The following is a 23,220-nucleotide window of genomic DNA, read 5'->3' as shown; positions in this document are numbered from 1 at the left end:
ATTCACTTAATATATGATCCTACTTGTATTTTATTTCTATAAACGATATAACCAAACATCTTCATAGACCTGAAGCTCTTAGGGAGACTAAGGGGAGACTGTATAGCATAGACTAAGGAGACTGTATATAGACTAAGGGGAATAAAGTTTGGGTTGAGAATCAGAACAAGTTCTAATCTTGGATGCCCTTTGGTTATTGGGGTCCATTGAGTGTCTGGCTAAACCTTCCTTTAAAATCTTTAGGCTGAAATTTTATGAATGAGAATATTGAGGGTTTGACTTTCATTTTTATCTCTGGGTTGAAATACTTAAATTATTTTTTAAGAAAGCTATTGGCTCTGCCAGCCATTCCCCTGATATGTCTCTAGGTGGAGATGGAATAGCCTTCTTTCTAGTCAGGCATCTATCCTGGTTAGATCCTTCTACTCAGGATGTCAGTTCTGCCCCTAGCATAATCTGTATTTAATGAGCACAGATTACTTGCATTCCAGGAATCTCCAGGTATTATGATGTCATGTTCCTTCCATTCAAAAATTGTTCATAGTGTGCTTGTGAGACGTCTTACCTGAGATCGGCTTGAGAAAGATCTATTTCTCCAAATACTCTAAAATTGCTTCCTAATGAAGGTAGATAAGCAGGGAGGAGCATTAAGAGGCTGCTTTGTATTTGCCCTTGGTAGAATTCTTCCACTGACAGATGTTTTATTATGATGCCATCAGCCTTTGTTGTGCCTCCTCTGAGGATGTTGTTGAACTTACTGTTCATTATATTTCTTTATGAGCAGTCTTGAGAGACCCTTTTTTTTCTGGTCTTAGTATCAAGAATAATTGTGCTTTTCCTGAGTAGTTAATGTGTTTTATTGCAGAAGCACCATGAACTATGCAAATAACCTAGCCTTTTTTTTGGATATTGGCTACTAGAGGATTTAGAGCCAAATCTGGTTTTGTATTGGCCTTATTTCAGGTTCTATTTTAGGTTCTTTCTGTGTTTTGATTTTTGCTCTCTGATTTGCTTTGAATGTCTCTTATTTGTGTAGGCTGTCATAAATCACTTATGAAATAAACCAAATACTGTAATCAGGGGCAGTTTACTGCCCTCATTTTCCTCATCTATAAAGTGAGAGAATTGTAAGTGATAGTTAACAATAACTGCAATACAGATATTTATAATTATTCATAGTTTTAGATAATAACTTGGACATAGTACGTTATAAGTTTCAAAGGTTATCCAAGATTTCATCTAGTTCCTCATTTTGTAGATGAGGAAACTGAGGCTTGGCACATTTAGGCATTTGTCCAAGTCACAGCTAATAAGTGGTAAAGGCTAGGCTTCAATTTATTTCAATGACAAATTCTTTATTTTTTCTCTAATGAACTTCTTGAGTCCTTTAACTATTTTGTCTTAATAATTTGTGGACAATATAAAAGGCATCTTTATTAGATTTGTAGATGAAATATAAAGCTGAGGATGATAATACTTTGGTTGACAGAAATCAAGATTTCAAAAGAAAACTGAGACAATAGGCTAATATTAACAAGCTGAAATTTAAATAAGCATATATAAAGTTAGTATAAGGTGATAGAATCCTAAGGATTTTGAGTGCTTATACAGTGAGAACCAAAAAGCTAGGAATCTTAACCTTTCAGTAGCAGTAGGATTTTTAGAATCAACAGTGTATTATACTAATTGTACCTTATTTGAACTATTAATAGAAGTCAATTCTAGTACCAACTTAAAAGGATCACTGACAAGGTTGATGAATATGAGTGAAAGTGTTAAGAACCGCATCCCTTAAAGTGGTTTCTCATCATAGAGAGGAAGGAAGCAGTAGAAATGAAAAGTAAATTTTTTTTAACTGCAAAGAGTAAAGTAGAACTAACAGATGAAAGTAACAGGGAATTAGTGTTGGAAGAGCTTTCTAACAGTTACAGTTCTCCCCAAGTGAATGTATTTTAGCTTGGGAATAGTGATTGCCTCCGCTGTAAGGCACTTAGTGCCATCCGTCAGGGGTGTTAGAGGATTCCTGGATTTGAGTGTGAAACTAAATTAGATGACCTCTAAGGTCATTTTTGATTTCAAATTCTAAACGTTCCCTCTTCGGAGGAACCTAAAACAGCATTCCCCAAGTTTATTTGTCCGTAGAACACTTCTAAGCATTACATAAAAAAGAGGAAAACGGTGGGTGTTTGTGAAATATTGAATATTCAGATTAAAAGAGGGAACCAAAAAATGGTTCTGTAGATAAATGATTTGGCTCAGTAAATTGTCAAATTTTTCTTTATATGCATCCTTTTATTTCCCATTGCAGAACAAAAAAATCTAAAATATGTGTTAAAATTTCAGATAAAAACCCATAAGACTGGTAAAAATCAAAAGAAAACCACACACTTCAACTCAGTAGTTGTTACATGCTGCAGGTATACATTGAAAGTCATATATTATTGCATAAATTAAGTCTTATGTAACCTCCTGACATTCCTTGGATACAGCACTTGTTACTAAAAGAAAGTTCTTTGTAGAATAAGAACTATATAAGAACTAGTTCTTACGCATTTAAACGGATTTTTAGAAGACACATCTCTAAATATTTTTAAAAAGCATTTTGGAACACTGGTGTCTTAGAATGTAGTTTGGGAAATAATGTGTCCTTAAAACATATGCTAAAAAAAAAAAACATATGCTAAGTACTGTAACTTTTTTCAAGTATCTGGAAATTTGTATATGGCTACCTAAAGTCTTTTAGCCCTGGGGTATGTATACATACTAACATACTAAGTATGTATGTATACATAATATACATACTATGTATACTAACTTTTATACATAATATACCCTTGGAATAAGTTTTTTACCTATTTTATTAAACATAATAGCTTTATATTTTTACTTTATCGCTATAGGATTTCTTTTTTATTTTCTTGTTGCTTCTTTGATTTTTATTTGCGAAAGCCAGCCTCTGTATGTTATTCCATTTCCAGTATAGTAAATGAAGACAAAAACATTAGAAGTGTTCTTTGTGCCAAGGCATATACTGTTTAAATACATAATGGAGTTCTGAGGAGTTGAATATTTTTATTCCCAAGTAATTAATTATAAATCAGGAGGTGGCTATTGTGGTGAAGTATCTTCTGTTTTGAACTGTAAATTGATACCAGGGAGGTTCCTTAAAGTCAGGACATATAATAACAATTAGGAACTGAGAAAAACTAATGCTAACTGCTTAATTTTGTTTTTAACTACAGAAGTTAATGCTTTATTTGTATCTCACAGCAAAAGTTCAAACAGACCCTCCCTCAGTTCCAATATGTGACCTGTATCCTAATGGTGTATTTCCCAAAGGACAAGAATGCGAGTACCCACCCACACAAGATGGGTAAGGATCATAAAATAACTTCCAGTTTGACTTTTGAAAGTTGTAGTTTAGCAATAAAGCAGATTTGATTTTTCTTAGGACTTTGCTCCACTACCTTAATAAAAAAGCTTATGAATTTGTTGCAGAGAAGATACAGTAGAAGCCCTCTTATCCAAAATGATTGGGACCAGTAGTTGGTTAATCTTTATTGATAAAAGTTAACTTAAAACAAACATTTGTTTTTCATCATTCTTGATCTTTGAGCATGGATTGCATTGAACTCCACTTTTTTTTTTTTCCATGGGCTGAATCCATAATGCATTGTCTGGTCTGTTCCATTTTGAGTTTCTGTGAACAGTAAGAACTAAGTAATCTGTGGCTGATGCCTATACCTACATTGTTTTTTTTCCTGAAATCATTTACAGTTCCATTTGACAGAAGTATTTTTTGACGACTTGCCTTTATTGAAACTCCTCTGAGTAGTCAATTTAGTTTTCATAGAAACAATTCTTTTTATGTAATGTATAATTAAACTACATAATTACAATAACAAGTACAGATGACTTACACAGGTTTGGGCACAGATAACCTGATTCTTGGAAGTGTTCTGAAAGAATGCATTTTATTTGGTTAGCAGACACTTGAAGTGGCATTATGTAGACTAGTTAAGAGCCTGGAAGCTGGGACCTAACTCTCCGCATTTGAATCCCAGTTCTAACACTTATTAGCTTTGTGACTTGGGCAAGTAATTTATCATGTCTGTGCTTTCATTTCCTCATCCATAAAATGAGCTCTTCATAGGGTTGTTGTGAGGAATAATATATGTAAAGCATTTAGAAGAGTGATAGACACATAGTAAGCATTAGGTAAGTGTTAACTGCTATTATTATTATTATTCAAAACAGGAACCTAGCCACTAGTATTCAGACTACAGTGGGCATTGGTCTATATGGTTTACAGAGGGATCAGGAGCATTGGTTAATCCAGTGGTTGCAATAGTTGGTTAAGAAAGCTTCTACTGTAGCACTATTTCTTTGACCTGTAAAGACATCGTTGTTTTTCTTTAAACTTAGAAAGGAACATGATGTTATATTTTATGGCATGGGCATCTTTTGTTTGAATTTGAATACATCAGTCACTATCCCTGTCTTAAAACATTTATTTTTAAAGTGTTACAAACATGCAGTTTTATATTAATTACATAAATTTTCATAGTACATATGATGTGATGACACTTATTTTTTAATATAATCTTTTTTTTTTTTTTTGCTTGTTTCCTCTTCCTTCCCGACCCATGTAACCACCTAGCAGGTAGCCTTCCATATGTTTTATGCTCATGTATGTGTACATCTATCTCTGTTTGTGTAAGGAGAGTGTTTTGGTCATTATTTGTTTACAAAAACAGAATCGTAGGCGCACTTTCCTCCTCCATGCCTTTCTCATCAGGGCTGCATCTTGGAAGTCCCTCTAAGTTAATCAGAATAGCTCTGTTATTCTTTTGAATGGCTTCATAATCTGTGGCATGAATATACCGTACTTTATTCCACCATTTTGTAATTGATGAGCATTCACTTTGCCTCCAGTTGTTTTTTTTGCTGTTATAAAGCATTTGCAATAAAGGTCTCTCTTAAGTATATACATATATATGTATAAATACATATATGTGTCTGGGAATACACATATATATCTCCTTATGTGCTGGCAGTTTTATTATGTGATAGTTCTCCAGGAGTGGGATTGCTGAATCAAAGAATATATTAATACTTTATGATTCCCAGATTGCTAGTGATTTTTGAGCATCTTTTGATTATTGTCTTTATTCTTTTGCTCTTGCAGAAGTTTAAAGATTATACTTTTATTTTATTTTTTATTGGGGTATAGTTGTTTTACAATGTTGTGTTAGTTTCTGCTGTACAGCGAAGTGGAGTTCCCTGTGCTATATATAGCAGGTTCTTATTAGTTATCTGTTTATACATATTAGTGTATACATGTCAATCCCAATATCCCAATTCATCCCACCCCCACCCGCCACTTTCCCTCCTTGGTGTCCATACATTTGTTCTCTACATCTGTGTCTCTGTTTCGGCCCTGCAAACTGGTTCATCTGTACCATTTTTCTAGATTCCACATATATGTGTTAATATACAATATTTGTTTTTCTGACTTACTTCACTCTGTATGACAGTCTCTAGGTCCATTCATGTCTCTACAAATGAGCGAATTTCGTTCCTTTCTATGGCTGAGTAATGTTCCGTTGTATATATGTACCACATATTCTTTATCCATTTTTCTGTTGATGGACATTTAAAGATTTTATATAACAGTATATATTCATATTTTGTACTTCTGGGTTCCTAGCAGTCTCTTCTGTTTTCTCAAACTCTTATTTTTTGTTTTATTACATCTTTAATTGGTCTAGAATTTTTTGTCTAAGGTTGGGGGTGCTAATTTTACTTTCTTTCAAATGGATAGCTAGTTGTGCTAGAATTGTTTCTTAAGTAGTTCATTCTATTTAATTGAATGACCACTTTTGCCATATACTATTCTTATATAATGGAACTCTGTTACCTTATATAATGGAACCAATTTCTGTATTATTTATTCTGTTCCACTCATCTATTTGTCTATTTCTATACTAATACTGTTTATTTTGATAGTTTGATAAATCAGTTGTTTCTTCTCTGCCACACAACCCAACCAAACAGTTCTTTTTTTATTTTTCTCAGATACTTTTGGTCATATTTTTAGTTTTAATACACATATCCACAGAAAAATGCCTTTCTTATTGGAGTCACATCATATTTATGTATGTTTCAGAAAACTGACAGTTGTATCACATTGACTTCTCCATTGTCGTCGTATATTTTCCACCTTATTCTGATTTTTTTTTTAAATGTAGGTCCTGTCCCTTTTTTGTTAAGTTTGTTCTTAAGTGTTCTATTGTTTTGTTACTGATGTGAACGAGATTTTTATTCCCATTTCCATTTCTGTTTTCTTATTGCTAAAGGGGAAGAAAGCCATAGATTTCCTATACTTGTTAACACATTGTTAATATATATATTTTTTTAACTTTTTTTTTTTTTTTTTTTTTTTTTTGCCGTACGTGGGCCTCTCACTGTTGTGGCCTCTCCCGTTGTGGAGCACAGGCTCCGGACGTGCAGGCCCAGCAGCCATGGCCCACGGGCCCAGCCGCGGCATGTGGGATCCTCCCGGACCGGGGCACGAACCCGTGTCCCCTGCATTGGCAGGTGGACTCTCAACCACTGTGCCACCAGGGAAGCCCCATTGTTAATATTTTTAACAACATGAATATGGTGGAACACTTGAAGTAATGTTTAATACAAGAAAAAATAATTGAGATTTTGTAAATCTTAGAAACTACGTTTTCCTTTTTGCTATCATTTTCTAATGCAAACTGAACATTGTATAGGTGGAATAAGTTCCATTTTTGAAACAATACAGGAAGATATTAATTATATATTATAATATCTCTTGGGATAATACTTTTCTTAAATATTGAAAGCAATGTTGTGTGCTGTCCTGGAGAAATACAAAAGAAATTAAGATACTGTTGTTATGTTTGTTCTTTAATAAATCTCAATTTTTTTGAGATTCATATAATCAGTTTTGACTACTTGCAAATAGATTACAATCAATATTCTTATGGATTTGGTAAAGTATTAAATATAGTTTTGTATCTTGCCTTCCTTGATTGAAAATTACATGAATTATTACATAGAACTTACCTGTGTAACTGCCACCCAGGTTGAGTACATTATGTTAACTTTTTATTAACTTTTTATTTTGAAGTAATTTCATACTTAACAGAAGTAATTCCATTCTGTGAGACTAGTACACAGAACTCCTGCATACCTTTCTCAGAGTATCTTTAACATTTTGTCACATTTGCTTTATCGTTCTTAATCTCAATGGAATATGACACTTATATTATGTATAATATACAAATAACACTCCATTTTCTCCTTGGGAGATAGAAAGATAGAAGGCAAATGTGGAAAAATGTTATATTGGTGAATCTGTACACATACTGTTTTTCTGAAGTATTTGAGAGTAGGTTGTGCATTTTGGGGTGGGTTACTAGATAAGTAGATACTGTGTCCTTTTCAGGGTTGTCAAATATTAAGGCACATGATGTCAATTTCTTTCACTTGGATAAGGTATTAACCAGTTTCTCTATTATATCGTTATTGTTTTTCCTCTTGTAATTAGTAATTTGTGGGAAATTATTTTGAGAATGTAAATATCTCATTCCTTAGGAACATCTTCCTTACGTGTGGAAATCCATGATTTTTTTAATCAGTTTTTACTAGGATGGTTGTTGCTCTTTAAAAAAATTTAACATTCTGTGTGCATTTCCTGTGTCATTAAAATTTTTTGAAACCAATTTTAATAGCTATAATGCTGTTCTGTATCTAGCATAACTTTATTAGCTATTTCCCTATTTTTGAACATTAGTACTGTTTTCAATTTTTTGCCACTAGAAAAATTTCTGTGATGAACATCTTGGTATGTTAATTGAATCTGATTTTTCCTTTTTTCTAGATCTCTAGAAATAGAACAAAGAATTATTTTGAAATTCTTGATATATATTTCTAAATTCAGTAGGCAATTTTTTGAGATACTTGTTAATTTTACAAGCAATGCATGTTCATTATAGGACAGTTAGGAAACACAGATAAGCAAAAAGAAGAAAGTAAAAATTTCCTTAATTCTGCCTGTGATTTAAAACCACTGTTTACTGTCTACTATTTTACTGTATTTGATCACTTGGTTAATGTGGTGACAGCCAGCTGTTTCTTTTTTAAAGGTACTTTGTTCTTTTTGCAGTTTCCAGGTAATCTGTGGGATACTTTGGTACTGTTGGAAAATCCTTTTTTTAACAACCTTTCACTTAATTATTTTAATATCCATTGATGATCCTTGCTTTATCAGTTATTTTGTGAGGACTTAATAATGGTGAATTTCTAATTCTGTCATGCCTTCTACATTTATTTGCTGACATTATTCTATAAAAAGAATTTTCCTTTACCAGCTGGGGATCAACTATAATTTTTTCTTATAGGCAGTTAAACATGCTTTCTCTCTCTCTCTCTTTTTTTCTTTTTTGGGCCGTGCTTCGTGGCTTGTGGGATCTTAGTTCCCCAATGAGGGATTGGACCCAGGCCTTTGGCAGTGAGAGCCCAGAGTCCTAACCCCTGGACCGCCAGGGAGTTCCCTTTTTTTTCTCTTTAAATACCAGTTTCCAGAGGAAGGAATTGGTGTCATATCTGCCTCATTCTTAATTATTTCTGGGCTAAAGATATGTATTTTTTTTATAGGTATGCATTTTAAATGGTTTTTGTAAATGTGTCATATAGTGCTTTAGGAATGCACTTATAATCACTTTTAAGTTATCTGTGCAATGAGTTCAGAAACATTTATGACTATTAGAAATTAATAGATACCTTTGTATCTTTTGATTTTACTTATATTTTCCTGCTTTTAATACATCCACCAGTAAAGACGAAATATTAAAAAGACTCAGAAATATCAAAGAGGTGCAAAGAATTTACATACTCTATATTATTATTATTTTAAAATATTTAATTATTTACTTTTGGCTGCATTGGGTCTTAGTTGTGGCACATGGGATCTTTCATTGTGGCATGCAGGCTCTTCATTGCGGCGCGTGGGCACTCTAGTATAGCGTGTGCTCTTAGTTGTCCCACAGCATGTGGGATCTTAGTTCCCTGACCAGGGATCGAACCCATGTCCCTTGCGTTGGAAGGTGGATTCTTCACCACTGGACCACCAAGGAAGTCCCTATATATTCTATAAACACTTCCTATAAAGATTCTTTTTCAAGCAGTTGTTTTGATAGTTTTGTTTTGCAGACATAATTTTTTTTTAAAGCATGCCTCACCTGACTCTCAGTTTAACTGCCTTTTGGAATAATTGGTATGACTTAGAATGATTTTTTTCATCTTATTTATAAATTTTTGTTAAATAGACTGTCAAAAATTCAAATTTAGGTAAAGGGAAGACTCCTTCAAAATCTTTCATTTGGGCCTGTAATTATAATTAAAGACCCTGACAGTAAGCTCTTGAATATCACTAATGATTTTCAACTTGAACTCAAGACTTAGCAAAATAATTTATTTAATTCAGTTGATTGATAGTTCTTTACTAACAATGCAGAACATTCCATAATCTTTTGAAGAATCCACTGCTTCTAAGAGTTAGCCAGGGACTTTCCTGGCAGTCCAATGGTTAAGACTCCCTGCTTCCACTGCAAGGGGTGTGGATTCGATCCCTGGTCAGGGAACTAAGATCCCACATGCCACCCTGAGGCCAAAAAAAAAAAAAGAGCCATTCAACCTTCAGGAGTGTAAGATAGTCATGAGATCTATTGATTTTAGTATTGGGGATCTTTATTATGTTCTGATTCTAAAATGTCAAATAGCATTTGAAATTTAATTACACTTATGGTTTTTTTTTTTTTTTTTTTGGGTTCGCGGGCCTTTCACTGTTGTGGCCTCTCCCGCTGCGGAGCAGAGGCTCTGGACGCGCAGGCTCAGCAGCCATGGCTCATGGGTCTAGCCGCTCCGCGGCATGTGGGATCTTCCCGGACCGGGGCACGAACCCGTGTACCCTGCATTGGCAGGCGGACTCCCAACCACTGCACCACCAGGGAAGCCCTACATTTATGTTTTAACCTATAAGAAGTCGATTTGAAGAATCTTAAGGTTTAGACTGAGGAGAAGAAATGGGAATTGATAATGACCAATTCCCTTTTCACATCCCTACATGCATAATATCCATCAGTTCCCTGTGGACATAGTCTTTTATCTTACTACCCTAGAGTAAATATTAGCTGGTATTTTTACTTTCCACAGAAATCTTTGGCTTTTGAAGCAGAAGGTGCTTTCAGACTTTACTGTCAGTGTGGCTGTAGGTATATGTGCCAGGATTATGGACCATGTAAAAGATGAAGAATTGTGATTTATTTTGCTTAAAGGTTGATCTGAGAATAAAGCTAGTACTCTTGTGCCTAAGATGATTTATTCTTAGAATGTTTGGATTCCTGGTTTTCAGGAAAGATTTTTGGACTTTTGGGAGAGACAGGGCTAGAGTTACAACTAGAGGTCAGGAGATTATGGCTTGTCTGTCCGAGCATGGAGCGAGCAACTATAAGTGTACTGCAGCTGAAAAAGGTTGAGTCACATCTTTAGAATATACTTTTTTTTTTTCTTTCTTTCTTTTTTTTTTTTCTGTATGTGGGCCTCTCACTGTTGTGGCCTCTCCCGTTGCGGAGCACAGGCTCCGGACGCGCAGGCTCAGCGGCTATGGCTCACGGGCCCAGCCGCTCCACGGCATGTGGGATCTTCCTGGACCGGGGCACGAACCCGTGTCCCCTGCATCGGCAGGCGGACTCTCAACCACTGCACCACCAGGGAAGCCCTGGAATATACTTTTTAAAGGATCTTATCCTGTTATTTTCTGCTCTGAGGGTATTTGTTTGAATACTTTGATTACAAGTTGCCTCTTAGTTTTTACTATTCCTATAAAAGTAATTGATAACACATTTAAGTATGTAAGGGGTTTAAAATTGACCTTAAACTGATAATATTTCAGTTTTCTAATAACAGCAGTAGATAGATCCAAAATATATTTCTAAACAGTAAATAAGCTATAGAAGCCTCTGTGACTCTTAAATACCCTCAATTTCACATAGGACAGCTCCTTTGGGCCTTTGTAGCAAATCAGAGGAAGTAGATGTTGGCACAGGTAGCTGCTGCAATAAGAAGTAATAATGATGAACTTGATGCTGACACGCAGAGAAACTCTGAAAGCATTTTGGGGCATTAACTTGAGGGGCTGTAGTTTAAAGCAGTTGGGTAAACTCTTTTTTATAGAGGGTCATATTGTAAATATTTCAGGTCTTGAATATTAATTCACTTCTGCTGTTGTAGCATGAAAGTAGGTATAGATGGTATATAAATGAATGAGCATAGCTATGTTGCAAAAAAAATTGTTTTTGACTTTTTATATTTTAGTTTTATTTTTGTTTATTTATTTTTGGTTGCATTGGGTTTTCGTTGCTGCGCACAGGCTTTATCTGGTTGCAACGAGTGGGGGCTAGTTTTTGTTGCGGTGCACGGGCTTCTTATTGCGGTGGCTTCTCTTGTTGCGGAGCATGGGCTCTAGGTGTGCGGGCTTCAGTAGTTGTGGCACGTGGGCTCAGTAGATGTGGCTCACGGGCTTAGCTGCTGCACGGCATGTGGGATCTTCCTGGACCAGGGATTGAACCCCTGTCCCCTGCATTGGCAGGCGGATTCTTTTTTTGTTTAATTAATTAATTAATTTTATTTTATTTATTTTTGGCTGTGTTGGGTCTTCGTTGCTGTATGTGGGCTTTCTCTGGTTGTGGCGAGCAGGGGTTACTCTTCCTTGCAGTGTGCAGGCTTCTCATTGCGGTGGCTTCTCCTGTTGCAGAGCACGGGCTGTAGGCACGCGAGCTTCAGTAGTTGTGGCTCGTGGGCTCTAGAGCGCAGGCTCAGTAGTTGTGGCGCACAGGCTAAAGTTGCTCTGCAGCATGTGGGATCTTCCCGGACCAGGGCTCGAGCCCGAGTCCCCTGCATTGGCAGGTGGATTCTTAACCACTGCGCCATCAGGGAAGCCTGGCAGGTGGATTCTTAACCACTGTGCCACCAGGGAAGTCCTGTTGCAAAAAAATTTTATTTACAAAACAAGTGCCAGGCTGGATTTGCCTGCAGGCTGTAGTTTGCTGACCACTGTCTTTGAGGCAAATGAGAGTTATTTCTTGAAGGCATCACTTTTATACTAAGTGTAATTTATACTTCCGTGATCACTGACTTGTGAATTCTGTATTCAGTATTGCTTAAGAATCTGTGAAAGCTATAACTTCAAAAAAGATTTTCACTTGAAGCAGTTATTATTTTTGAAATGTACTGCTTAAAAAGGGACTTAGTAGATCTTCTCATTTGCAAATACTGAATATAAAAATCTTTGTTATCCTTGGCAGTTTTAAAATATGAGCCATCTCCTTCAAGGAAGATTACCTCTAATATATATACAATTAGAAAAATCCTGTGAAAGCACATAATATTTTATGTTTTGAGAAAGGTATATGCAGGTTGCCAGGTCAAGTCTTTGGATTAGTACTTGCCCTGTTGGTGAAGTTAAATGTTAATATTTGGTGCATCCTTAAAATTTATATTACCTCAAGGAGAAGGATGACTTTTTTTCCTCCCCTCTGCTTTGTTTCTAGGACTCTTTTCTGATTTTTCTGGTTCTCTACTTTTGTGTTATTTTATGTGGTGTAGGCTATTAGTCCCTCTGACTGTGAATAAAATCTCACTTGAGGATTGTTTTTTTTCTAAGAGTCTTACAAAAGGTTTAACTTGATTAGGTTTGGTTGTACCTGTGTGGGTACTTGTATTTCAGAAACTTTGCCGACTTTTAATAAAAGAAACTGAGTATGTAATTTTTTTGTCCAAAATAGTGTATTTTTATCTCTCAGCTGTTATGCTTATTTTGCTGTTTATTAAATGACTAATGCTATACTATGCATACTATAAAGGCGAACAGCTGCTTGGAGAACTACAAGTGAAGAAAAGAAAGCATTAGATCAAGCTAGTGAAGAGATTTGGAACGATTTTCGAGAAGCTGCAGAAGCACATCGACAAGTTAGAAAATATGTCATGAGCTGGATCAAGCCTGGGATGACAATGATAGAAATCTGGTAAAAGGGATATGTTTTTGTAAGAACATGATAAAAGAAATTGTTTAGAGCTAACTCTCCAATTGTAATGTATGGCTTTCATTATATAATGCTTTGCCAAAAAACTTTAAGTGAAGGTTCTAGAAATAACCTTCTAAATTCTTGTAGTGTCGATGTAATGAGGAAACCATAAGAGGACATTTGCAACTTCATTCACCCTATTTTGTACTCATGTACTCTCATGTGTACAAATGTACACATTACTGATTCTTATTTTCTGTTTGGAAATCTGTTACTTTGCTATCCAGTAAATCGTATTAAATTAAAATTCTGGGACACAAAACATTTATAATGCAATGAAGAAATCAATAAAAGTAATTATTTCTCCAGCTTTCCCCTTGAGAAATAATAAGCTATAGGGCAACTTAATACTCTGATCCCAAGAATATTCAAAACATGCAGCATTGAGAAAATAAAACGTAATCAGCATTTAAATTAGTCTAAGTCAAGAGTCTTATTTCCTGGTAAATCAGGTTGAAAGTGGATCGTGTTTTTCTGTTTCTCCAGATTTCTAGTGGAATTAAATTCTCTTTATTTTTTAGAGATGAACCTACTGTGTTCATAACGTCAAAGGACTGTTATTTAGTCACATGCAGAAAGTACTCAGATCACTCCCAGAAAGTAATTTAAGAGTTGTAGTAAACTTTTTGGAGTTGATGAACTGTAAGGTATATACGGGTAGGAACATAAAAGTAAACAAATTCCTTTTTTTTTTTAAGTGAAAAGTTGGAAGACTGTTCACGGAAGTTAATAAAAGAGAATGGATTAAATGCAGGCCTGGCATTTCCTACTGGGTGTTCTCTGAATAACTGTGCTGCCCATTATACTCCCAATGCTGGTGACACAACAGTATTACAGTATGATGACATCTGTAAGATAGACTTTGGAACACATATAAGTGGTGAGTTGTTAGAAATAATTCCCACTCCACCCTCCTCCTGAAAACTCTAGTCTTGTCCCTGTTGGGTGGGGCTGTAGATACTGAACTCTCACGTTTTCTTCTTGATGCCTCACTTTTCAGTAGAGCTATGTTGAGGTAGATTTTGAGATTTACTTTGAAGCATCCTACTTAGTGGAGTACAGTGAAAACTGTTGGGTAATTGAGGTTTATTACCTATTGTATCAAGGCATGAAAAATAGAATCTTACATCTCATTCAGTTCATTGTTGTAGACATTTTTTATTCATATAACAACAAAAAGCATTTACTTAGAACCTTTGAGTTTACCAACCTTTATATATAATGGTTAACTTTTCTATATTCTCTCCCAAACCCTGTTAGGTAAGTACCTTTTACTTTCACTTAACAGGTGAGAAAGCAAAGCTTAGATTTAAATACTTACCTGAGGTTTTACTAAATTGGAGAAGCTAGTCTGATGGTTAGTGTCCTGTGGACCTATACATTTTCTCTGTCCACCGTGCTGTTCCTTAGTTCCCCAGGCTTTTCTCACTTTGATTTGTTTCTGTTTATATATTTTTTATAACTGCCTGGGTGAATATTGAATTGGTGCTGTCTTGAAGTAGTATATACCAACCCTGGAATTAATTTTTTCATTTCAAAACCTTTGTATAACTTATTTACACTTTTTTCCCCTTTGATTACGATTGCTGTCTGGGTACTTGATGTGCTGCCTTCATTTGAGCCCATCTTTTTTTTTTTTTTTCTTTTTTTTTTGTGGTACGCGGGCCTCTCACTGTTGTGGCCTCTCCCGTTGCGGAGCACAGGCTCTGGATGCGCAGGCTCAGCGGCCATGGCTCACGGGCCTAGCTGCTCCGCGGCATGTGGGATCTTCCCGGACTGGGGCACGAACCTGTGTCCCCTGCATCGGCAGGCGGACTCTCAACCACTGCGCCACCAGGAAAGCCCCTGAGCCCATCATTTTATGTTGCTGTTAACTAGCAAGGTTAATTAATAGAGTAGATACTATAAAGTAGATCATTTGACTAGCTGATAAGTAAACTTAAAGACAAATTTTCTCTTTCAGGTAGGATTATTGACTGCGCTTTTACTGTCACTTTTAATCCCAAATATGATACATTATTAAAAGCTGTAAAAGATGCCACTAACACTGGAATAAAGGTATGTGAACTGTAAGCGCCATTTCATTCAACATATTTTGAGCACTTTATAGCCTGTTTGGGTTATGTAAGACTGGTCCACCACCCTTAGGGTTTTAAGTGGGTTATTGTAATACAGTGTATGGAAGGCTTTTATAGAGGAAGTCATTTCTGCTTGTCCCTTATTTTAAGATATTAAGAAGTTAAGTTGCTGTAAAATTCTGCACTTTGAATAACAGAGTATACATGATTCTGTTTTTAGTGTGCTGGAATCGATGTCCGTCTATGTGATGTTGGTGAGGCCATCCAAGAAGTTATGGAATCCTACGAAGTTGAAATAGATGGGAAGACATATCAAGGTATGTTCTCTAAAAATGCATCTTATTTTGAAATGTCTGTGACCTTGGCAGAAATAATTTTGCAAGATAGTGTTGAGTTCTTTCTTTAGATCAGCTGCTTCATCTTTATCTCTTGGGAATTGGGAACATAAAGAGGAAAAACAAGGGAAATGACCTGTTCATGGTAGGAATTCTGTGGTAGCTAGCTGGTGGGAATTGTTGTCATCTACCCTGGTAGCTGATAAGAAGACACCTGGGGATTTATTTCAGGATGGCTGAAATGTAGGCTAGATTTTTTTTTTTTTTTTTTTTGCGGTACGTGGGCGTCTCACTGTTGTGGCCTCTCCAGTTGTGGAGCACAGGCTCCGGACGCGCAGGCTCAGCGGCCATGGCTCACGGGCCCAGCTGCTCCGCGGCATGTGGGATCTTCCCGGGCCGGGGCACGAACCCACGTCCCCTGCCTCGGCAGGCGGACTCTCAACCACTGCGCCACCAGGGAAGCCCTAACCTTACCTCTTGACAAATAGAATACTGCCAGCATTACAGAAGCCCCCCCTATTCTATATACTCCTTCTCAGTTACATTACAGAAGCCTTCTTCTAATAAGCCACTATCTTCAGTACTAAGGATTGGCATTTCCTTTTCTTTGTCTTTACCATCTGTTATGCATCCCTAAACATTAGTTTAATTATGCTTAATTTTGAACTCTGTGTGTGTGTGTGTGTGTGTGTGTGTGTGTATGGAATTGCACCGTATGTATATAATTGTGCCTTCTTTTGCTCATTTGGTTTATTTCAGGTCAGTGTATCTGTAGCTTTTCATTTTTATTGTTGAGTAAGTGTTCCACTGTGTGAATGTATTCAACAATTTGTTTATTCTGTCAGTGATCCCAGGACCTTGGGATTGTTTAGATTTTCTTTTTTAACATTTGAAATGTTGATGTAATAATAAAATTTAAGGTTTTTTATTTCTATTATTTTGACACAGAATCCTCATTTTCAAATTACCTTTTGGTCCATAACCATGAAAATACATATTTTTCATGTTTGTAATGCTTATATACATGATATTTTATGACTATTTTTATTAACAATAACTCCCTAGATGGACCCCCACCCATCATGTCCTCATCACATAGTTTATTCTTTTCCCATCATTTTCCCTACTCCTTCTAGTTTTTAATCAGTAACATTGCAGTATCCCAGTAGTTTTCCAGTTTGTATTTAATTATCTTAATGTGGGGTTATTTAATAGAGCCATACCTGTTTGTGCTTTTAGAGACCCTGAATAACTTTTTTTTTCCCTGTTATGCCAGTGAAACCAATCCGTAATCTAAATGGCCATTCAATTGGACCATATAGAATACATGCTGGGAAAACCGTGCCCATTGTGAAAGGAGGAGAGGCAACAAGAATGGAGGTATGTATGCCATTAACACTGTTCTTTTGTGAAGCATTTTGACTTTTTTTTTCCTACCAAACTATGAAGCTAGTAGTAGTTGAGTATATAGTATGTTGAGCAAAATTAACTTGCCATCCATTCTCACCCCGACAGGAATTGGGCTGTGTGAGTGTGCAGATTGTGTCTGGTCAGACTGGGGCTCAGTCAGCTGTGGAAGTGAGGCATGTCAAAGGTTCATTCAACACTTCGTGAATATTTACTGAGCATCTCGTAGGTGCCCGTCTCTTTAGTAGGCACTGGAATGTATTCACTAGTAGCAAACAAAACTCCCTGCTCATGTAAAACTTAACATTTTAATAGATGACACAAAGACCAAAAGTGCTAAGGAGATAAAGCAGGAAAAGGTAGATAAGGACTGCCAGGTATGGGACTACTTCAGCCTGAAGTTGAGATGGGAATTTTAATTAGTTCTGAATTTCTGAATTTTTCTTCTCTACGCTTGACCCTTATATATATTTTTAGGAAGGAGAAGTATATGCCATTGAAACCTTTGGTAGCACAGGAAAAGGCGTGGTTCATGATGATATGGAATGTTCACATTACATGAAAAATTTTGATGTTGGACACGTGCCAATAAGGTGAGAGACTATAGTTTTTATATGACTGATGAGTTTCTCTTCCCAGTTAATAGCATTTTAAAAAGTGTGACGGACATCCACAGTGGCACATTCATAAATGCACAGTTCTATGGCCTAAATTAAGTTCTGTGGATTTCTATAATTCAGCAGAAAAATTGTCCTGTTAAAAATTTTAACTGAGATGAGAATGATGTAAGTATTCACTTCATATCCAGTTTCCAACAAGCGTAATAATTTCAGAGATTATCATTTTGCTGGCATTCCTAGGTTTTTGTTCTTAGTATTTTCCCATTGGTAAACTTTATATTTTTTTATTTATTTTTATTTTTTTTAACATCTTTATTGGGGTATAATTGCTTTGCAACGGTGTATTAGTTTTTGCTTTATAACAAAGTGAATCAGTTATACATATACATATGTTCCCATATCTCTTCCCTCTTGCGTCTCCCTCCGTATCCCACCTCTCCAGGTGGTCACAAAGCACCGAGCCAATATCCCTGTGCCATGCGGCTGCTTCCCACTAGCTATCTACCTTACGTTTGCTGGTGTGTATATGTCCATGCCTCTCTCTCGCCCTGTCACAGCCCACCCTTCCCCCTCCCCTTATCCTCAAGTCCGTTCTCCAGTAGGTCTGTGTCTTTATTCCTGTCTTACCCCTAGGTTCTTCATGACTTTTTTTTTCTTAAATTCCATATATATGTGTTAGCATACGGTATTTGTCTTTTTCTTTCTGACTTACTTCACTCTGTATGACAGACTCTAGGTCTATCCACCTCATTACAAATATCTCAATTTCGTTTCTTTTTATGGCTGAGTAATATTCCATTGTATATATGTGCCACATCTTCTTTATCCATTCATCCGATGATGGGCACTTAGGTTGTTTCCATCTCTGGGCTATTGTAAATAGAGCTGCAGTGAACATTTTGGTACATGACTCATTTTGAATTTTGGTTTTCTCAGGGTATATGCCCAGTAGTGGGATTGCTGGGTCGTATGGTAGTTCTATTTGTACTTTTTTAAGGAACCTCCATACTGTTCTCCATAGTGGTTGAACCAATTCACATTCCCACCAGCAGTGCAAGAGTGTTCCCTTTTCTCCACACTCTCTCCAGCATTTATTGTTTCTAGATTTTTTGATGATGGCCATTCTGACTGGTGTGAGATGATATCTCATTCTAGTTTTGATTTGCATTTCTCTAATGATTAATGATGTTGAGCATTCTTTCATGTGTTTGTTGGCAGTCTGTATATCTTCTTTGGAGAAATGTCTATTTAGGTCTTCTGCCCATTTTTGGATTGGGTTGTTTGCTTTTTGTTATTGAGCTGCATGTGCTGCTTATATATTTTGGAGATTAATCCTTTGTCAGTTGCTTCATTTGCAAATATTTTCTCCCATTGTGAGGGTTGTCTTTTGGTCTTGTTTATGGTTTCCTTTGCTGTGCAAAAGCTTTGAAGTTTCATTAGGTCCCATTTGTTTATTTTTGTTTTTATTTCCATTTCTCTAGGAGGTGGGTCAGAAAGGATCTTGCTGTGATTTATGTCATAGTGTTCTGCCTATGTTTTCCTCTAAGAGTTTGATAGTTTCTGGCCTTACATTTAGGTCTTTAATCAATTTTGAACTTATTTTTGTATATGGTGTTAGGGAGTGATCTAATCTCATACTTTTACATGTACCTGTCCAGTTTTCCCAGCACCACTTACTGAAGAGGCTGTCCTTTCTCCACTGTACATTCCTGCCACCTTTATCAAAGATAAGGTGTCCATATGTGCATGGGTTTATCTCTGGGCTTTCTATCCTGTTCCATTGATCTATATTTCTGTTTTTGTGCCAGTACCATACTGTCTTGATTACTGTAGCTTTGTAGTATAGTCTGAAGTCAGGGAGCCTGATTCCTCCAGCTCTGTTTTTTGTTCTCAAGATTGCTTTGGATATTTGGGGTCTTTTGTGTTTCCATACAAATTGTGAAATTTTTTGTTCTAGTTCTGTGAAAAATGCCAGTGGTAGTTTGATAGGGATTGCATTGAATCTATAGATTGCTTTGGGTAGTAGAGTCATTTTCACAATGTTGATTCTTCCAATCCAAGAACATGGTATATCTCTCCATCTATTTGTATCATCTTTAATTTCTTTCATCAGTGTCTTATAATTTTCTGCATACAGGTCTTTTGTCTCCTTAGGTAGGTTTATTCCTAGATATTGTATTCTTTTTGTTGCAATGGTAAATGGGAGTGTTTTCTTGATTTCACTTTCAAATTTTTCATCATTAGTATATAGGAATGCCAGAGATTTCTGTGCATTAATTTTGTATCCTGCTACTTTACCAAATTCATTGATTAGCTCTAGTAGTTTTCTGGTAGCATCTTTAGGATTCTCTATGTATAGTATCATGTCATCTGCAAAGGGTGACAGCTTTACTTCTTCTTTTCCGATTTGGATTCCTTTTATTTCCTTTTCTTCTCTGATTGCTGTGGCTAAAACTTCCAAAATTATGTTGAATAATAGTGGTGAGAGTGGGCAACCTTGTCTTGTTCCTGATCTTAGTGGAAATGCTTTCAGTTTTTCACCATTGAGGATGATGTTGGCTGTGGGCTTGTCATATATGGCCTTTATTATGTTGAGGAAAGTTCCCTCTATGCCTACTTTCTGCAGGGTTTTTATCATAAATGGGTGTTGAATTTTGTCAAAAGCTTTCTCTGCATCTATTGAGATGATCATATGGTTTTTCTCCTTCAATTTGTTAGTATGGTTTATCACATTGATAGATTTGCGTATATTGAAGTATCCTTGCATTGCTGGAATAAACCCCACTTGATCATGGTGTATGATCCTTTTAATGTGCTGTTGGATTCTGTTTGCTAGTATTTTGTTGAGGATTTTTGCATCTATGTTCATCAGTGATATTGGCCTGTATTTTTCTTTCTTTGTGCCATCCTTGTCTGGTTTTGGTATCAAGGTGATGGTGGCCTCGTAGAAGGAATTTGGGAGTGTTCCTCCCTCTGCTATATTATATTTTTATTTACTTTTTTTTTTTTTTACTTTTTGGAGATGGTTGAAGTGTCTACTTTTTGTTCAGGTCTTTCAGTTTACTGCCGAAATTTCCCCCAAAAGGGAAATTCCCACTTTCATACTATTGATGAGTCTGTACTTGGAATTTAACACACACACGCATAGACACATAAATATAAGGTAGCCTTCATCTGGTCTCCTATTCATCTGCCATCTATAATTGGGTGTTATACATTCTGGTTTTTGAATGTTGAAAGAGGCAGCAAAAAGTTTTTTGAACTTTAATTACTAAGTGAAGTCATAGCTTTGGTTTGAGTTTTCCTTAATGAGGGAAATGAGTTGCTAACTTTTTAGCCAACTATTAATCTTGGATTTTCTTGTCTTAGGCTTCCAAGAACAAAACACTTGTTAAATGTCATCAATGAAAACTTTGGCACCCTTGCCTTCTGCCGCAGATGGCTGGATCGTTTGGGAGAAAGTAAATACTTGATGGCTCTGAAGAATCTGTGTGACTTGGGTATTGTAGATCCATATCCACCATTATGTGACATTAAAGGATCATATACAGCGCAGTTTGAACATACCATACTTTTGCGTCCAACATGTAAAGAAGTTGTCAGCAGAGGAGATGACTATTAAACTTAGTCCAGAGCCACCGCAACACCTTTTATTTTCTAAGCTTTGTTGGAATACATTATACCAGAATTAATTTGCAACCTGTTGTCTTTAACAGTGGACCTATGTAATACTTTTATCCATGTTTAAAAAGGAAGGAATTTGATCAAAGGCAAACCATTTAATGTAATTAACCAAGGAAAAAGCTTTCAGGACTTTGAACTGTTAACTGTTTTCCTTCTGTCTAGGAAATGCTATAAAGCTCCAATTAATTAGGAATGACCTAATACATTTTGTTTCAAACACCTAAGAGATGCTTTTCAGATATTTATATTGCCATATTCTTAATTGAATGCTTTGAATGACTACATCCAGTTCTGCACCTATACCCTCTGGTATTGCTTTTTAACCTTCCTGGAATCCATTTTCTAAAAAATAAAGACATTTTCAGATCTGAGAGCTATATTTCAATGTCTGTGGTTATAATTCTGTACAGGAAATAGTTTAGCTTAATGTAGGAAAATGTAGAGCCTTTTATCTGGATTGTAGACCTCCACACTGAAACTTTTCTTCTGACGTAGTGGCTAAAACAAGATCTATACATGCATAAAGTGGGAGGAGAATCTTCATAAATTAATATACAGCTTTAGGCATATTTTACCTTTATTTTCTTTTTAGGACCATATTAGTCCTCGTCTCATTTTTCTCCTGACATTGGAAAGATCTAATTAAAACATATTAGTAGGAACATTGTACCAACTTAAAACCTTGATTTACTAAAATCTCAACCTTTAGATCCTTTGTCCAGTGGTAGTTATTTATTGAGAAATGTATTCAGCTTAGTAAGTGAAAAGGGCGCTTAAAACCACACAAATAAAAACAGGAGAACTTCCCATGTTTGGATCTTGTTCTAGTTAATTTTTAGGCTTTTTCATTAGTGAACCAAATTCTCTTAACACCCTGTCCCTGTACTGGCTTGAATTCATAACAACATGGGCGGTATTTCAGGAAGTGAGGTTACAATGATGCTCATAGCAGCTAAGTGCAGAAGTTAAATGTGAGATGCCTAATACTTGTTTGAACTGAGCCCCACAGTTCTTGAGCAGATTGCTTGAATTTCGTGTAAATGATTCGTTGGGAATGTTCCCACGTAATTTCAAAATTGTTATGTACCAGGGTAAAGCCTTAATTTGTATATGCTTTAGCACAATAAGATTGCCTCTGGGATGCTGTTTAGTTTGTATTTTGTTTAACATTTTTCTCCTAAGAAACCTGACTTGTGTACTAAATCATTTATTATACATTAAAAAGTTGCTCTTTCATATTAGAGCTATAAATGTTATCTTGTGGGATAAACAGTGTAGTTTTTAGCTATATGAGCCATGTTTATTATGGTGCTAATGTTCAGTAGCTACCTTTGAATAATCTCTCCATTTCCTCTGATGATGTGCAAGTAGCAGAGCTCACCAGTTCACGCCTGGACATGTTACAGGGCTTGCGCCCTCCAGCTAGCTCTTTTGGGGCTTTGAGTCCATACCTTTCTGATGTGCTTTGGTGGGAGGTATAAAGTATCTTGATTTCTAAACCCAAGAACTTTCGAATTGAGTCAAGAATTTGTAGCTTTGTAAAACCTCTTCAGCAGTAGTGATCTCAAACCAATTATAAGCTTGAAGCTCCCTTCCCAAGTTGGGAGCAGTGGCATCACTGCATGCCCCGGAATGGCAAGGGATATGATCTTGTAAATAGGAAAGCTGTTACTTAAAAATTGTATTGTTCACCTACTAGCCATGTATCTCTTGAAATCATTTTGTCATGTTTACAATGATGTACCTTATTGGTAACAAATTATTAGCTTGATGTTTAACAATAGTGCCTTTAGTAAATTATTTTACAACCAAAACACGTTGTTTTTTGTTAGATCAACTTAGCAGAATGTATAAGTCCACAAGGAGATGTACTGTAAGAAATCTAAGTTTCTGTTCATTGACTAGGTTTTAGTTTTGT

The 23,220-nt window shown here is 36.1% G+C and overlaps 1 protein-coding gene across 2 annotated transcripts in view; it reads left to right on the top strand.

Moving 5' to 3' along the window:
• Window positions 1-23,116, top strand: part of METAP2 (methionyl aminopeptidase 2) — a 29,620-nt gene extending 6,504 nt beyond the window's left edge. For both annotated transcript variants that reach the window (XM_060164724.1, XM_060164723.1), the window contains exons 4-11: window positions 3,271-3,373; window positions 12,957-13,118; window positions 13,877-14,058; window positions 15,142-15,236; window positions 15,477-15,573; window positions 16,868-16,971; window positions 17,476-17,591; window positions 20,988-23,116. In XM_060164724.1, the coding sequence (XP_060020707.1) occupies window positions 3,271-3,373; window positions 12,957-13,118; window positions 13,877-14,058; window positions 15,142-15,236; window positions 15,477-15,573; window positions 16,868-16,971; window positions 17,476-17,591; window positions 20,988-21,240 (1,112 nt within the window). In that variant the 3' untranslated portion in view covers window positions 21,241-23,116. The remainder of the gene's footprint in view (window positions 1-3,270; window positions 3,374-12,956; window positions 13,119-13,876; window positions 14,059-15,141; window positions 15,237-15,476; window positions 15,574-16,867; window positions 16,972-17,475; window positions 17,592-20,987) is intronic.
• The last annotated feature ends 104 nt before the right edge of the window (window positions 23,117-23,220 follow it).

This window comes from Lagenorhynchus albirostris, chromosome 11 (assembly GCF_949774975.1).
Source record: "Lagenorhynchus albirostris chromosome 11, mLagAlb1.1, whole genome shotgun sequence".
NCBI lineage: Eukaryota > Metazoa > Chordata > Mammalia > Artiodactyla > Delphinidae > Lagenorhynchus > Lagenorhynchus albirostris.
This window is presented reverse-complemented; position numbering and strand designations above follow the sequence as displayed.